This window comes from Nipponia nippon, unplaced genomic scaffold (genome assembly GCF_047370975.1).
Source record: "Nipponia nippon isolate SJK-2023a ecotype South Korea unplaced genomic scaffold, ASM4737097v1 scaffold_30, whole genome shotgun sequence".
Classification (NCBI taxonomy): Eukaryota; Metazoa; Chordata; class Aves; order Pelecaniformes; family Threskiornithidae; genus Nipponia; species Nipponia nippon.
This window is the reverse complement of record NW_028262348.1, coordinates 2022953-2040138: the sequence shown is the minus strand read 5'-3', so window position 1 is coordinate 2040138 and position 17186 is coordinate 2022953. Positions and strand designations below refer to the sequence as shown.

The 17186-nt window shown below is 50.7% G+C and overlaps 3 protein-coding genes across 4 annotated transcripts in view; all 3 read right to left on the bottom strand.

Moving 5' to 3' along the window:
• Window positions 1–61: 61 nt before the first annotated feature.
• LOC148054395 (uncharacterized) lies at window positions 62–9631 on the bottom strand. Its single transcript, XM_087768493.1, has 6 exons — window positions 9459–9631; window positions 8777–9005; window positions 7499–7622; window positions 1742–1899; window positions 1236–1309; window positions 62–227 (listed from the first exon to the last, which is right to left on the bottom strand). Exons 2-6 carry the CDS (start codon window positions 8996–8998, stop codon window positions 62–64), a joined length of 744 nt encoding a protein of 247 aa, XP_087624619.1. The 5' UTR covers window positions 8999–9005; window positions 9459–9631.
• Window positions 9632–9936: 305 nt separating this feature from the next.
• Window positions 9937–11789, bottom strand: PLA2G1B (phospholipase A2 group IB). The gene is made up of 4 exons (XM_009463725.2): window positions 11746–11789; window positions 11506–11665; window positions 10639–10766; window positions 9937–10058 (listed from the first exon to the last, which is right to left on the bottom strand). Exons 1-4 carry the CDS (start codon window positions 11777–11779, stop codon window positions 9937–9939), a joined length of 444 nt encoding a protein of 147 aa, XP_009462000.1. The 5' UTR covers window positions 11780–11789.
• Window positions 11790–15247: 3458 nt separating this feature from the next.
• The window catches only part of MSI1 (musashi RNA binding protein 1), a 30258-nt gene continuing 28319 nt past the window's right edge, over window positions 15248–17186 (bottom strand). The window contains exon 14 of one of the 2 annotated variants that reach the window (XM_087768758.1): window positions 15248–16458. The gene's annotated coding sequence lies outside the window, so the exon portion shown is untranslated. The remainder of the gene's footprint in view (window positions 16459–17186) is intronic. The other variant, XM_087768757.1, reaches the window with a different exon arrangement.

The following is a 17186-nucleotide window of genomic DNA, read 5'->3' as shown; positions in this document are numbered from 1 at the left end:
CAGCCAGGGCGCTTGCACAGAGTGTTTATTTGCATAGGTTTTTCCATGTAAGACGAGACGTTTAGGCCTCCTTAGCAGAGGAACTGAGCCTGGGTTTCTCACTGTCCGTGTCATCTTCTGCACCACCTTGAAACATGCGTGACACAGGTGTGTTAAAAACAGAGGCTGCAGGTTTAGCGCCAGTAGAGCGAGCATTTTGAGAAGGTGCGGGAGCATTGCCAAGAAGTCTGAAACAAGAAAACATTTCCAGTGAGGACATGGCATTCGCAATGGGACAGGTAACTAAACTTCCCGCATCCATCCCTGCCTCTTCAGTCCAGCAGCTGAGCCTGGGGGAGGAGTCAGGGTGGCTCTGCAGCATCACTGACCAGAGTCACGTTACCCTGACCCTTCACTGATTACACTATGTACTTTTAAGTCGCTAGGACAATGACTTACAGTAAATGAACATTTACAGTAAGTTTCCTGTGCATGGTTTATTACTATATGTTAATGAGCATATATACAACAAGCATACGAGGCTGAGACAAAGTAGTTCCTTTTTTTTTTTCTGCTAAGCTGATCCAGCACTACTAAAATCGACTTCTTTTAGAGCAGGATCACTTCACCTCTTAACATGTTCCCCGAGACACCATTGAGAAGGAAGTTCGCTCACCTGAGAAATGCCAGAGAAAGCCTAAAGTTCCTACACCAAAAGCCACATCTGCATCACTCTAATGCTGATTGACACCTTCTCCTGTCACTCCTTGGGGACTGTTTGTGTGGGAAGATGCAATGCAGAGAGATAACAGCTATCAGAAGATAACTATATCATAGCAGGTAGCTGTGATACTTCCTGAGAAGTTCGTGTTTCTCAGCTTACTGATGTAGTTACCAGCCTGGAGGGAGTTACAGAAACCTCCAGGGTTGAGCACTATAGGATGCAAATTAGCCATGCTGTGGGAAAACAACAAACTCAGTAAAAGAACTGACCTAGTGTTCAGCTTTATTCTCTCAGACTATGCAGAATTTGCAAGGGAGGAGGGTTTTAAAAGGGGGAGAAATATTGTTCCTAAAAGACTAAACCAAAGGACGGTAATCTTTGTGTTACTGGCTGAAACTAACAGAACACGAGTGTTACAGAGCCTGAGCAGTGTTCTCTTCCCCCATCACCAGGAAGGAAATGCAAATCCCTTCTATCTACCTTGTCTGCTTTAAGCCAGCCTTATTCTCCACATGATTCAACCCTCTCCTACCTTTTCTGGCTCACTGTTGTTAGACCAGTCCACCAGTATTTTAGATCAGGGCTTGAAGTCGTAGCTCTGTCCACCTATGGGTGGCAAAAGTACACATCAGACAACAGCACAAGGACGGTTTTTTACCATGACATGAGCAGAAACAACAGCTTACACTCTTCCCTTTTTCTTACAGCTGTTCCTACCAGGATAAGCTCAAGAGGTTTGGACAGAGGAGCTGAGAGTGCCTTATAATGGATTTTTCTGCCACTCCTCTGAAAGTGGGGCTGGAGTTACCCAAAGCAAATAAAAGCGACTTCCTATTTGGCAAATCTAGTCTTTGTTTCTGGGCAAATTCTCAGAGCAAAGTTTGTAATCAAGTCCTGCAGCCTGAGAAAGATATTTCACATACTGTGCTCCGGTGAGGGCAGCACAGACTGCAGAGGGCCCGGAGGACTCATGCCTGGTGGGTGTGGTAGAAGCGCAGGCTCCCACATCTTACAGTCAGATTGCTCCTACTGACAAACCTGCTTATTCACGACTTCTGGAAAAGGACCGAAGACCCTGGGCATGGTGAACTTGGGAGGTTCAGGAACCTTGGAGTGAAGGTGACTAAATCTACCTTCTAGAGTGTGCTTCTTCCCCTGAGACTGCCTTGGATGTCGCCCTTTCCCAGTCTTTGCAGCTGTGAGGAGGAAGGGAGAAAAAAAAAAAAAAAAGTATTTCAAACCAGTGCCAACTTACTGGTTTCCTCAGTCTGTTCATTCAAAACCTGGGGCTTGGGCAGGACAGATGGAGTCTTCCTCTCACATAACCCATCCTAGGGCAGCCCCAGGTAAACAGCAACTGAAAGCAACAGTCCTAGGAGGCTGTCTAGAGTCAGTGGGAAAGGAACGAGAAGGGTCTCAGCCAAATGCCTGAAGTCAGAGTTTCTTATCACTACACCCTGCCATTCTCTATGGTGTCTCAGCGCAGGGTTTTTGAGATCTGAATGAACTTGGCCTTAGCAATTGTGGTTTTAGATTATAGAAAAGATAATAGTGGTGAGAGAGTAAATTTACGATAGAGAACTTTGCCTCTCCAGTCCTACTGGTCTGGCCATTTTCATCACTGATAGATACTGTGAAAACATCTTTCAGATGCCAGATTCCTCCTGGCTGTTGCTTTCTTTCTGTAGGGACAGGAAATTCTGGTACATGGGCTGTTAAACAGCTTCTATTTGTTTGGCTGGAGCCTTAAAAAAGAGGTGGATGATGCATTTGGAGTAACACCACAAAGGAGCCCATCAATCCTTTTCCTCCTATCGTATCGGTTCTGTGAGCTTGTCTAACTGCAAGGGTCCCCAACAGGGACTGCACAGCTGAGTGCTCTGTCACCTCGCCACCCAAGTCCTGACAGGTACAGGAAATCACGCAGGGGACCCAGATGGACAAGAAGAAATTCATGCCCACTCACCCTGCCAGGACACTTAGACAAGCAGGTAACAATTACTAAGGCTAAAAATAAGATGGGGGGGGGTGGGGAGAGGAAAAAGCATTTTGTATTAGAGGACCTCAGGATCTAAAGCTGTGACTTTTACACACTACAGGCAGGCGGTTTTGAGTGAATGACCTAAGTGCTGCTTGCCCTTGCCGAGACCCAGACAACATATGCAGCTTCAGCATATGCAAATCAAGAATGGTGCCTTTTGCTAATAACAGAGGATTTCTGGGACATTCTGCTATTCCTTTATCAGAAGGTTCTTGCAAAAAAAGAAATGTATAGAAAGACTGAGACACATGCTGCACCCAGATTTCCAGTGTGATCCCACATCTTCACATTGGCAAGGGCCAAGGAGAAGAAAATCCAACTGGACCCTGTAATACTAAAGACAGTATCTGCAACAACTCAACCTGTGCACCCCAGTTCATAGTCTGACACAAATCGCTGCTGGTGGGAGGACGGCGGTGCTTGGCTCCTCACTCAAGCAGGTGGCATATGACAAAAATCAGATGATGACCCTCCCCTATTTAGCACTTGGCATGACAGGGCTTAATTGGGTTTAACAATCGACTCCCGTGCCTGTGCACAGAACTGACCATGGCGGCAGCGAGGCTCCTCGTCTCTCTGCGCGCCTACTACTTCTACAATGACGAAGCTGTGCCTGCAGGTAAGGAAAGCTAGAGGATGCTCAGGAAATTGAGGCTATCGCACAAGTGGGATTAAGGCTGCCTTCTCAATAAGATGAGTCCCTTTGTTGCTTGGGGAAAACAGCATTGGAGCTGAGACAAGAAGCAAATGCTTTTTGATACATTTTCACAGCTTAGCATGAAGTAGAATAATAACCTCCATTTATTCAGTTGCACACAGCCAACTGGGTTGAAGACAATTCCTAAAGCTCTGCCAGATTTATGGTGATTGACCCTTTCAGTCAGAGGGAAATTTGGAGCTGTGAAGAGCTGATCAAAGAGGAAAGCTTGTTTTAAAGGGGGTGATGAAACATGGAGCTCATGGCTCATGAAAACCACCCCCAAAAAAAAAAAATCCAGGAAACAAGTTTTAGTAATGCCCTGCAAAACGGAAGATAAATCAGATGCCTTGCAAAGCGAGCGAATATGTTTCTCCTGTAGAAACTTGCAGTTGCAGCCCGTTGTTTCCGCTCTGGTGGTGATAAAAAAAGAGCGAGATACAATACTGTATCCAGCAGCAAAACAGTTGATCTGGGGTAATATCTTCCAAAAAAGACCACAGAACACGAGCCACCTTTCTGGTGCTTTCCCTGAGCTCCTTCTGCAGTTTGCGCTGGCAGTTCCCATGGTGAGAGGCATTTGGGAGCAGCAGGCGAGGCAGAAGGGGCATTTCTGAACCGCTCCTCCCACCAGCACCCTCCCCTGACCTGAACCCGGTAACCCTGCAGGGCCTCTCCCTCTCTGGCTTGTCCTGTTACACTTAGCCCTCTGCTGAAGTGGTCTGCTAAGTACTCTCAGGCTGTTACCAACCCCACAATACCACTACTTCGCAGTTACAGAAACAAGACAGTGCTTGCACACAGCATTTAGCAGATGAATCATCTCAACCACGTTACAGGGAAGGAGGTATAGCTACCCATAACGGACGGAGAAGGCCTCGCCCTCCTTTTACGGCACATGCAGAAGAACTGGAGTCAGCAGTAGCTACCCTATGGTCACTGCAGCAACACCACTGCTTGGTGGATTGGGGAAGGGAGCAGAAGTCCCTCTTAACAGCCTTTTACCCACCTTCCCCACGCAGATACGGTGCGAGGAAAGCAGGGAAGCATGTGCTAGTCACAGGCTAAAGCCCAGGGAACAAACAGCCTATGAGTTCACCTCATCCTCACTGCCAAGAGACAGCAGTTCAAGGAGGTAAGGATGCACGACAGAGCAATTAAATCAACTGAACATTGAGCTTTTTTCTAAACAGAAGTATGCAGTTCAGCTCCGTGGGGCACAGACAGCTGAGCATCTAAGCATTTGCTCAGCAAGCCCTCACATTTAGGAAGTCAAGTTCAAGACCTGTCCTTGTACACACCGTTGCAAGCCATCACCTCTGCTCCCTCACTTCTAACACTCTCCACCTACATTCAGTTCTTTTCACATTACCTTAAAAACACTTCTCCTGTCTATTAAGCTAGGATAAATTGCATGCTCTTCTCTGTACTGCAGATAACTGCTGTACAAACAGCCGCAGCAGAAACACCATATTTGTACACAGCGGTATTGAACTTGCTCCAGGTGGCAAAACAGCATCTGCTCTGGGAGCAAGTTCTGCCAGGCACGTTTTAGTAGACATGAGCAGTCTAGCACAGTCCAGAAAGTCACCAAAAATGTCAGAGACAAGCTGGGTACAGGTTTTGTGTTCCAGTCCTCAACAGACAGTCAGTGGTCTCTCAAAATTACCATGAAAAAAAAGTATTCTCAGCCTTGTTCAGACCTCCATCCTGCCTCTGCCTTTCTTCCAAGGACCACTCTCCACAATAAAACAGGGTAAGAGAGGGTGACCTAAGAGACATATATGGGTCCCCATTCCTACGCCAACAGCAAGGACCTTAGCACCCCATCAGTAGGCCCAGCCACGCAGACCCAACGCACAGCAGAATTTGTGGAGCGCTCTCTTTAATAGCGGTTATTTCACTTGATACCAGCAGAGCGACTGCCTTTGCAGGATTTCTGCACGTCACAGACTTCTCCGTGTCTAGCAGGGTTGGCTATTCCCAAACTACAGCTTGGCAGGCTGCAGATTTTTCGGTGTTGTGCACACCGTGGAAGTAGCACGGCTCCTCGCATCGAGGCACGCAGGTGGTGTCCAAGGAGCTGCAGGCCAAGGCGGCACTCCACAGGAGCTGGGCCAGCCGAGGGAGCGGGAGGGACCTTCAACAGGCCGCAGAGAGGAGGGAGAAGCAGCTCTGCAACAGCTGGCATATGACCCACGCAGGATCTGATTTATTGCTCCGTAAGGGCCTTGCCCCCTGTGACACCAAACTGCAGGAACAGTCAGTGCTGCACAGGAATAATTGTCTAATTTCTGTACAGGCCTACATATACCCACTCTATGGCCTGGAAACCAAGGAGGAGGCATTCAGCTTGGAGCCAGAGCAGCAAATATCAAATAGGGACCTCAGTTCCCCTCCTAACTTGTGGGAGTTTTGATACTGACTTCAACAGCAGTGAGTTCTTGCTCCGTGTGGTGGGCTGATCCTGGCTGGATGCCAGGTGCCCACCAAAGCTGCTCTATCACTCCCTTCCTCAGCTGGACAGGGGAGAGAAAAGATAACGAAAGGCTCGTGGGTTGAGGTAAGGGCAGGGAGAGATCACTCAGCAATTACCATCACGGGCAAAACAGACTCGACTTGGGGAAACTAGTTTAATTTATTGCCAATCAAATCAGAGTAGGGTAATGAGAAATAAAAACTAAATCTTAAAACACCTTCCCCCCATCCCTCCCTTCTTCCCAGGCTCAACTTCACTCCCGATTTTCTCCACCTCCTCCCCATCAGCAGCGCAGGGGGACAGGAATGGGGGTTGCGGTCAGTTCATCACACGCTGTCTCTGCCGCTCCTTCCTCCCCAGGGGAGGACTCCTCACACTCTGCCCCTGCTCCAGTGTGGGCTCCCTCCCAGGGCAGACAGTCCTCCACCAGCTTCTCCATCATGAGTCCTTCCCACGGGCTGCAGTTCTTCACCAACTGCTCCAGCGTGGGTCCCTTCCACGGGGTGCAGTCCTTCAGGAACAGACTGCTCCAGCGTGCGTCCCCCACGGGGTCACAAGCCCTGCCAGGAGCCTGCTCCAGCCTGGGCTCCTCTCTCCACGCAGCCACAGGTCCTGACAGGAGCCTGCTCCAGCGGCTCTATCGGACATAGGGGAAGCTTCGAGCAGCTTCTCACAGAAGCCACCCCTGTAGCCCCCCGCCACTACCAAAACCTTGCCACACAAACCCAATACACTCTGAAACGAAAGACAAGGTAATATTTTTAATTAAACGGGAAGGGTGTGCAATACCCTTCACTGAACATGTTGTTGTCTGTATCTTGCCTGTGAAACACCCTGGCAGTAAAAGGTGCTTTCAAAATGCTGGATACTAATTACTCAGAAATGTTCCCTTGTCTATTTTAACAGACATTTCTGCTCCAAAACATGCATATTTTTTATGTCTCTCATTTTCTGGGGCAGCCAGCCCCAGAGGCAACAGGATAGCCAACAGGCGCACAGCAGATACAAAGCAAAGAGGAAAACTTTGGTAGTGTTGCCCAGGGGACAGGGCACTAGGCTTGGAAGGATGAGACCGGAGCGAATTCTCAGTCCTTTCACCAATCCAGAAGTCACACCGTGACATTCAGAAAGCCACTTCACCTTTCTACATCTGTTTTCCATAATGTAATAGACATAATACTGTGGCCCACGCCTTTTTGTAAGGTATTCTGAGGTCTACTGAGAAAAAGCATGAAAGAGACGGTAGATAAACAGTATCACTAGTCTCCCCGAGATCTTTCCTGAATGATGAGGAACAAAACTGCTTTAGGAAGGTGAAAGAGAGAGTCGAGCCAGCTGGGGTTTAAAACGATTGCTCCAGATACAGAGGATATCTGCAATTCTGTGGGCAGCCCACTATCCTCTCCCTTCCCACCAAGGAAAGATACTCAATTACCAGCTTCTGCACTTCTTCCCTTCTGCATCACTAACCAGACAGCGGCAGAGAAGAAGACAAGCAGAGCCTGAGAGGAAGAGCAACAGCACAAGTGTCTAAGATTGGTCTCCAGGCCCAAATGGAAACTGAAACATGGTCATTACCACGAGCATAGTTGTTTGCTCTCTGCATGTCTCGTCTCAGCTGGTGTACTTTCTCTTTCATCTCTGCAATGCCCATAGAGTTAGAGTAATTCAGGTCTCCCTGCAGAGCCTGAAAAATCTTGGCCTAGAAAACAATAACAGAGAAAAGGAAGATAAGGCGCTGAGACTTCACTTCTGCAACATAAACCCACAGAGCCACCATCCCTCCAGCATCTCGCACGCCAGCTGCAATGGCTCCGGTGTTGTGCGGGGCTTCCGAGCTCCCACGCTTGCTGAGCACAGGGATACCTTGCATTTCAGGCACTCTGTTTCTGGTCTTGGAACAGAAATACAGACCGGCATGGCAGAAGATCTTCGCATACTCGTTGTACTGCCAGCTTATGGGGAGTAAGTCAGTCCAAGCAATACCTGGCCTGCTCTTCCACTGACTCTGCTTTCCACAACATTCCTCAAAGCCCTGAAGAGCAACTTTGCAACAGCACAACCTGCCCCGCCTCTGCCGTTGCCTAGGGCCTGCCACTTCACCTTACGTGGGCAGATTCCCTATAGATTGGGCTCACTCAGGGGGCTGTTTACATCTACTGTTCGGTCTTTCGCACCGCCAAAGCGGCATGTAAACGAGGAGCGTGGCATCCAGGAGTAGATACACTACTCACCTCAAATCTAGAGAGTTCCTACTACAGGGAAAATTTATACCAACAATTTCTGAAATGCTTCCAACTGCACCCCAGCTCTCTTCCCTGCTTGTGATGATATAGCTCAAAAGTACAGTGTTTCTTCTAGATAGCGATGGTATTTTACTTTTTTCTCTACAATGGGATTTATCATTTATCACTACAAAGGGATTTCTGTAACATTTATATTTACTTAGGACCTTTACTGCTTTACAAACACTAATTTCAGAATCAAAGCTAGCGTGTGAGGACAGGAGACCTCATCTTACACTCCAGCCCTAGGAATGATTCATCTTAGCCATAGGATGGGGGTGCATCCAGGATCCTCAGGATTTCTGTGAAGGACCCCAAGAGCTCAATGTTTCCAGAAAATTCATGTACGCAAGCACCCGAGGAAAAATAAGCAATGAATATTGGTACAAAACTAGGACTCAATCTGCCTTAAGATGGGAGTATCTGACCGAGACACACATACTTTTTTTTTTTTTAAAGAACAAAATGTAATTCCATCCCAAAGCATTCTATGACTCTATGATCCTATCTCATTATTATCCTAATACCCTCAAAGATCCAATGACCTTCACTAGGAAGGCATTGCAAGTACCTTCAGATAAGATACCAAGCCAGCTTCTTCATTCTCCATCTGTTTCTGCTTTCTCAAAGCCCTCTCACAGATCCTTGGGTTCTGCTCCATGTTTGAGTACAGTTCGTGCAGGCATTGCTGAGTGTAGGATGAAGACTGCTCCTCAAACTCCTCTATGGAAATCAGCTTGCAAAATGATACGCTGAGGGGATACTCGTTGTCAAACTCATCCAAGATCTCCATTCTCTACCTGATCAAAGATGACAGGGCAGGCTGTATGCTCTCCTCCGGCTGGTGGAGGCAAGGGAGCTATTTTCTGGTGACGAACCAGGGCCTCCCTCCTGCCCCGTCAGCAAACAGGGACACGAGCAGGCCCTACCACAGGAGCTCCCCAACACCCTCCCGAGAGCCTCTGCCACTAAAGCTGCCTCCGTGGTGTGACAGCACCAAGTCTGGGCGGCAGCTCTGGCGCAGGACCGTGTCAGGACAGGACAAGTGGGGAGATGCTGTCCCTCAGAGGGGCTCCCTGCCCTCCCCTGACCGCCAGGCCAACATTCCCTCTTCCCCTACAGCTCCGGACCAGGAACAGCGCTGGGCAGGAGGCGGCCTCCCCAGAGTAAGCACATATGGGTCTCTCGGAGCAGCGAGCAGCCAGACAAACGGCCCAAGCCCCTCACGCAACCATGCCCTGAGGGATACGCACCCACGAGAGGGGCAGCTGCGCTGTAGCCAACGTATGGGCAGCCCGAGGAGCGGCGCCTCCCCTCCGCGCTCACCGGGAGGGCGAGGGAGGGCAGGACGGCCGCCGTGAAGCGACCCCGGAGGGGGCGACCGGGCCCCACGACCTCCCCGACGCCGCGGGCACCTGAAGGGAGAGGGCGCGACAGCGCCCTGAGGGCAGGCAGGGGCGGGGCTGCCTCACGCGCGCACCTGCACCCGGCCCCGCCCCTCGCCGCTTCCACCGGCCAATCAAAGAGCGCGGCGGCCGGGGCGCCGCGTGCGCCACAATGGCCCGTTGGCAGAGGGGGCGGGGCCTCCCCCCCCGCCCCCCCCCCGCGCCCCCCCCCCCGCGCGCCGTTCCCCTCAGCGGAGGCGGGAGGCGGCGGTGGTTGCAAGGCGTTTATTTGTGCCGGGCCGCTGCGGGCCTGCTGCCGCCCCGAGGGGCAGGAGCAGCGGGCGGGCTAGCTGCAGTACTTCTTGGTGTCCAGCGCCCTGTGCTCGGGGTTGTAGGGCGCCTTGGCGAAGCACATGGCGGCGGTGCGGTCGCAGTTGCAGATGAACATCTCGCACTCGTTGTTCTTGCCTGGGGGAGAGAGCAGGAGCCGTCAGACCCCGCGGCTCCTTCGCTGGCCCACGGCAGTGATTCAGGCCGGCGGTTCTGCTGCCAGGGCACAGCCCTTTGACTTGCTGCCGTTGTTTTGGGGATGCGCCTGCTTCTCCCCGCTCACCCTCTGGCCCCAGAGCTGTGTGCTCCAGCCCAGCAATCCCCTTGCTCCTTCCTTCCTTCCCTGCCGCTCTGTTTGCCAGCCTGTCTGCTGTTTATCTCCGTTCCGGAGCCCTATAAAAGCTCCACCATTACATTAGAGACGTCCAGCAGAAGCTGTGTAACCCTTCCCAGTTAGCACGCTGATCTCTTAAATACCGCCATTAAAGGGGCTCCCAGAGAAGTACCACAGGGACTCGCTCCCCTGAAGAGGGGACAGGCTTCCCTACGCACCGCGATACCATACATCTTCCACAAACTTTAAATGCGTGCTGTAGGGAGGACATTCGGGCCGGTGCCTGTGTGGGGTGCCCCGTTTCTACCGAGCAGCCCCGCCGGCAGGGATGCACCGCGCCTTCCTGCCGCCGAAGCATCGAGTGTGACGCAGCCAGCAACGTACTGTTACACGTAATCTGCCCGTTGGAGCAGCTGTAGCTGTACCACTCTGTGTAGGGGTTGTCCACAAAGAATCTGCACGATTCTAGTTTCTTTGCCTGCGAGTAGCAGTTATCATGTGCTTGACAACACCTGGGAAACAGGGAGGAAAAGGTCAGAAAATACCAGAGATGCAAACTCAGCTGACCTGTAAGACACGTAAATACGCTATTATTGCTTTGACAAGGCACTGAACAGAGGAAAAAGATACCCAGCGATAAGAGAGCAGACACGAAGGACCTCAAAGGGACACAGTTCTGCCAGCTAATGGTCCAAGAGGTGTCTGGTGCACAGGTACTGCCAGGAGCATCTTCACAGAGTTGTCCATTGGGCACAGGGAAAGCAAAAGACAGCATTTACCCCACGCTCCCTGTCAGTGCCCGGTAGCTGAAGAGCTAACAGCTGACACAACTCACTGCGTCTTGGCCATTGGTCTTGTGTGATCTCTAAACTGCCCAAGCCACTTCTTCGCATTTTGCGGCTCAGCCCCGTGCGCGTCGGTGGTCGTGCACTGGGCAGCGTGCTCGGAGCTGCGTCCGGGCTGCTGGCACAGCACTGCCGCAAAAAAAAAATGCTGGACCAAGTGCAGTTTAGCTGCCACAGAAGAGAAAACAGAGTTGTTGGGGTTATATTTTATCTTTAGTAATACGGCACCAAGGTGTGCTACTACGCAACCTTTTTTCCTTGAATCGGTCTTTGAGAGAAAGCTTCGTTCACAGCAGCCAGAGTTTTGTGTACATTCATAGGCAGGGCCAGCTGAGACGAAGCTGGCATGCAGAGCTGTGAAAGCACGGGCAAGGAAAGAGGTTTGTAAAAGCGGAGTCTTACAAACCTGTCGAGCTCATCCACTGGTGTCCCGCTGCCTCCCAAGCCGCAGTAGCAGCCGTAGTCAGCAAAGTCCAGGACAGGATAGCTGTCCGGGATGGTGCATTTCAGCATGCGGCGCAGCTCCCAGACGGCCCGGGGTGAGACAGCAGCGCTGGCTGCGCCCACTGAGAAGAGACGCAAAGGTTCGAGTTAGGCAGAGCGTTAGCAGCCCAGGGGTGCTGGGGAGCGAGTGCCGCCTACGCACCAGACAGCAGGAAAAGCAGGGCCAGGGACTTCATTCTTGAAGGACTTGACAGAGTCACCGGCGCTGAAGAAAGATGCAGCTCTTTCTTTATACGACAAGCTCACCTTGACACAGATATAAGATAAACAAGCCAGTATTTACGTTACTAAATGCAGATTTCTTCCATCAGAGGCTGTTGGCTGCAGGTTGTGACATGACCAGTTGAAGGCCAGTGGAGTTAAATCTCTGAAAGCCAGAAAGGCAAATATTTGCTCTCTAGATTTTTGCTATTAAAATCTTTTAATGCTACTATTAAAAGCCAGCCTGAAAGATCTGGACATTTTCAAGGGCTCTCTACTAAAAATATAGCGGTGTGGTAGTTCTGTTAGAAATCGCTGGCGCACTGATATCCATCCTGCTAATGCTGGCATCCTCTGTTTATGGTATCCCTCTTACCATTAATCCTGCCTCTCTCCATGGATTCTCCTGGCCTGATTCAGAGAATAAGGCACAGGTCGTCCACTCACCCCAGATGAGCATTTGGCATGAGCCGAACTGAAAAACATTCAAGCTGGTTTTTTACTTTGAAACCACAGAGGAGGAGGCACTACTGGGCAAGAAAGAGGAGCCAAGCAACCTGTAAAGCCCCTGCAAGGCTTAAACAAGGAGTAGTGTCTGGTTCTACGTGACCTTAAGGGAGTTACACTGGAAATCATAGAATGGTTTGGGCTGGAAGGGAGCTTGAAGACCACCTAGTTCCAACCCCAAGTCGTGGGCTTGGAAGTTTCAACATACACAGGAGCTTCGGGAGCTCAGAGACAGCAGTTGCTCTTTCTTCAGCACCAAAGCAGAACCCCGCGAGGCCCTTTGGTTCCCTATGCCAAGGCGTGAGGCGAGTTGGGAACCTTGAAATAAGATCAAAAAATGGGTAAGAAAAAGCTTCCTGGAGTCAGCCAGGGGCGAGTCCAAAATACCGCCCTCCCGGGCAGACCCCAGAGGCTCTAACACTGCCAGGGCTACAGGCTTGGCATTGCTACGCACCCAGGATATAGCTCCTAGACTGCGCACTTGACAGCGAGAGGCCGCATTTATTCCTAAAGCACCAAGCAAGCCTTCAGTTTTTGAGAGCAGAGGAAGAGGCAGAGCCCACCGCTCCCCAACAGCCCAATATCCCCGAGCGCGTATTCGGGAAGCTTAGGGTTCAGCACCCTTCGGCAGGTCCAAACGCACGTTTCTGTGAGGGACGACGAGGACACCTTCCCCCTCGTAGTGGCCAAAACTGCGCCGGGGTGCCCCTAGTACCCCTAGGGTGTTGACACATCCGTAGGACATCTAGTTAAAGGCAGACATGCTGATGAACCCCAGAACCGTTCCGACTTTCTGGATCCCTCGCCAGCTCCCTGAGGCCCTGGGATTCGCCGCTCGCAGGTCAGCTAAAGCCAAACAGACGCCGAGTTACAGGTTCAAGATTCTCGTGTCCTAACAGCGAGACCATTGAACGGACACGAAAGGCTGATGTAAAGGACAGGCCATAGCACGGTTAGTTCAGAAACAAGGATTTAATCTTTTGCCCGCAGGTCAATCTGCTGACTTTCCCTTCAACACCCATTTAAGCATTCTCCTCCTTTGCTACTTTGGCCACCTTTACTCTTTTTTTTTTATTATTTCCCTGTTCTCTTACCTGTGAACCTTAAGACTCTATGGTTCCTTTTTCCCCACTCCTCAATATCCGATTTATTATTGATGTTGCCAGGAAAACTTCCAATAAACTGGCTTTTTAAAGTCACAAATCAGAAATTGTCATATCTTGGATTTCATCCACTTGAATTCAGTGCGAGGATCACCAGGTGTGGGAAAGCGAGCACTCCGAGAGGGCCTCATGAGAAAAACCCCAGCAGGGTAAAGATTTTTCCACCGATGCTATTTTTGGGTTCCCCCAACCTGGGCTGCGTACAAAGCCGCTGCTCCTCAGCGAGCTTGTGCGGACATCCCAACTGACAACCGGTTCCTAACCTTACAGGCTTGAGCCACAGCTTATTTTTAAGAATTCTCTGTCACGAAGAGCTGCTGCACAGGGCTCCCCACCCTGTTTTATGCTGTTATCATTTACCTTCCTCTCGTAGCGTTGTCCATTAAGGATTTCTCTTCCCATCCAATCTCTACCTTTTACTTAGATCAAGGCTCCTTGCTGCGCCGTAGTCATTGCATCCAGAGCATCTGAACTGCTAAGCACCACGCTATCTCCTCCTTTCTTGAACCGACAAATATCTATACAGAACCTCTGTAACGTGGAGAAGAGACACAATCTTCATTAAAACCAGATCTGCCTCGCGTTATAAACTGGGCCACTGCCAACGTCTGGGAGCCGAACACAGTCAGAGCCCTGCCTGGGGCTTTTATCCTAATAAAAGGTCCACGTTCACCTGAAATCTCCTCCATTAGAGAATCTCCCGCCCCCAAATAATGACAGAGAAGGACAGTTTTCAAATAATTTATTAGGAATTTAAAACTGAAATCTGGAAAAAGGGTTACAGGTGTGGAGAGAACAAACATCGGAGTGTAATAACTTACTGGCTTAAAAACACAGCTTTATTTCTTTTAAAAAAAATGCCCACCCTGAAACCGGAGCCCCAGCCTCCAGGCAGCGGCGGCACTGGCCGGAGAGCGAATCGCAGCCCAGCAGCAGCACAGCTGGCCTCGGGCGCCTGGAGGGGCACGGAAGCAGTTCAGCGCATATACCAAGAGGGAGGAAAGCGCTGTCCGCAGACCCAAATTTGAAGTATATAGAATAAAAATAAACCCAATAAAATGCAGCTCTTCTTTAATTAGGAAATATTTAAAAAAACAGACATACAGACTCTTGTCTCAGTAACAAAAATTATTGCTTTGTGTTTTCAGTACTAATCTGTTAAGTACCCTCTTACCTAAACGGAACTCTCCAAACGCATCGCATCGCCCAGGTCAGGCCCGGCTCCGCGGGCGGGGGAGGGATGGGAGAGAAGGGCCCTGTGGCCCTCCCGGTCCTTTTCCAAACGCCCCCCTCCCTCACGGGGGCTCAGTTTGGGGGAAGAGAGGGAATGATTTTTAAAACTTAAGATGAAGCTGTTATTTCCCTGGGAAAAGAGTTTGGCTGCATCTTAATAAAAGGCTTAATCACCCCCCTTAACAAGGTCTTTGGTTCACTGAAATCCAGACCCAAACCTGCCCCCTGTACTCCTGCGGGAGGCTTCCCGGGGCAGAGCCTCGGCCCGCGCGGGGGCAGCTCCGGCAGGTTCTGGAGAAGGGACCCGACCGCCCCCGCGCAGGACAACGGACAAACTCCCACAGCCTTCGGAACACAGAGTAAAGCAAAGGGGAAGCTGCAATTCCAGAATTCATATAATCCCTGAGAAGCCCTTAACCCGCCCCCAAATCACCACCCTAATGCTTTTCTCCCCCGTTAATGACTCCCCAACCCGGCGTCCTGCCCTTCAGGGAACGACCACCCAAACCCCCCCGGCCCCGGCTGACACCCCTTCCGATACCCTCCCCTCCGGAGGAGGATCCCCTTTCCCAGGAAACCTTGACGCAAGCGATAGCGTTTGGAGAGTGAATTCCTTTCAAAGTAACCAAGACAAGCAATGGCGGTAAAGCCCTTTACCTAAAGCCAAACCGGAGGCTGGCACTACGGAGCCCAGTGATGGAGTCTGTACATCGAGCGATTGGAAGCAGCTTTAACCCGCTCAGCAAAACAGCCGATGGCCGGTACGTTTCACCCCCGCCCCCACCCCCCTTTCATCTCATCAGAGGTCTTAAAATCTTACAGTAAAAGGTGTACAAAAAAAGAACGGAGTCCTGTCAGGATTCTGCTGGAGAGTATTGCTCACGCTGCGGCACCAAGTCCAGGACCTGGAGCTGCTCCTTGGAGCCAGGCTGCAGGCGGCAGCCAGGTTCAGCTCGCGATATTTACATATTATACAGGAGGAAAAAGAAAACCCCACGTAAAACTAAACCTAGGAAAAAAAAAAATTCTTTCAGCTGTAAGGATAGTGTTTTTCACTTAGCAAAATATACATTTGTTTTGTTCCATAGCGATGTCCAACGTTTTCGGATCCTTGGAGTTTCACACTTTTCAAAGCCTCACATTTACAAAACAGAAACAATTAAAAACAGTTTCTTTAAAAAAAATAGAAATACATCAGTTCCTCTCAGCCTTTGCTCTCTCTGCGTCTCTTTCTTCCCTTCAGAACTGCATTCTCGTTACATACCGTGCTTTAAAAACACTGACGACAACAACAACAGAGTTGAAAATATTCAAAACAGTTTCAAAGCCAAATAAAAATACTCCTCAATAAAAACTACCTAACACAATCACAAAGCCAATTCATAAAATATGTCTACTAGCTCGGGAAAGAGCAAACAACAAAAAGAAGGGGTAGCCCCCCCAAAAAAAGATAAAAAAATAAAATAAAAAAATAAAACTAACAGCTAATAAAATAAATAAAAGAAGAATCGGTGGGCTGGGGGCAGGGAGGGGGGAAGCGTAAACCGTCGGTGGTTAGTAAGAAAGCGAGATGATCTCCTCGGGTTCAGTCCAGTGTGGTCTGGTCAAAGGGAGAGATCGGGGCAGGGCGGCAGGAGCCTGGCAGCCAGCCGGCAGTGTGCAGTTTGATTCAAGAAAAAGGTAACCTTGGCTCATCCCCCGCGGCTCACCAGATCCTCCAGCCGCTGTCCTCGGTTAGGTCACTGGGGAATCTGCGGGACACAGAGGGGAGGGAAGGGACAGGATCTAGAACAACCAACGGCTTCTCTCTTGGGGTTTTCCTCCGGTGCGATCCGACAGAAATACTCGACGCCCGAACTCGCCCCAACGCAGACGCGCTCTGCCTCTCGCTGGCACAGCGACGGGGCACGGCAGGGATGCTTCCGTCTTTAACGGCAACGTGCAGGCCGGGGAAACGAGGCCCCGCGCGCCACGCAGCCTGCCCAGACCTGCGGCGCTCCCGGCCCCCGGGAGGCCTGGGACGTAGCGGGCTCCAGCTGCTTCCCCGGCTCTCAGCTCAGCGCAGCCCTGCCAAGGGCTCCCGTCTGGACACCCTTCCCTGCAAGTTTTTGCCCTCCTTTTTGTAAAGCTGTTTTTTTTTTTTTTAATTTTAATTTTAAGCCAGCTAACTTCAGCCACATTTGCAAAGCAAACGGAGATCATCCACCAGTTCCCTCTCAGGCCCATCCGAGGACCAGAAACAGAACTGACCAGACTCAGATTTTCCTTCTGCCCTTCTCCCAGGCTGGAGAGGAAAACCCTCGCTCCCCAGAGACAGCGGTCTCGGCAGCAGCGAGAACAACCAGCTGCGCAGAGGAGGCTTCCCTGGCCACACAGGTGAGCCAAGCTTGTCTCTCGGGATCACCCCTGCGCTGTGATTCTGGCCAACCCTGCAGACCTTTCCTCTTTCCGCCAGTGCTTTCCCTTCCCCTTGGCACCC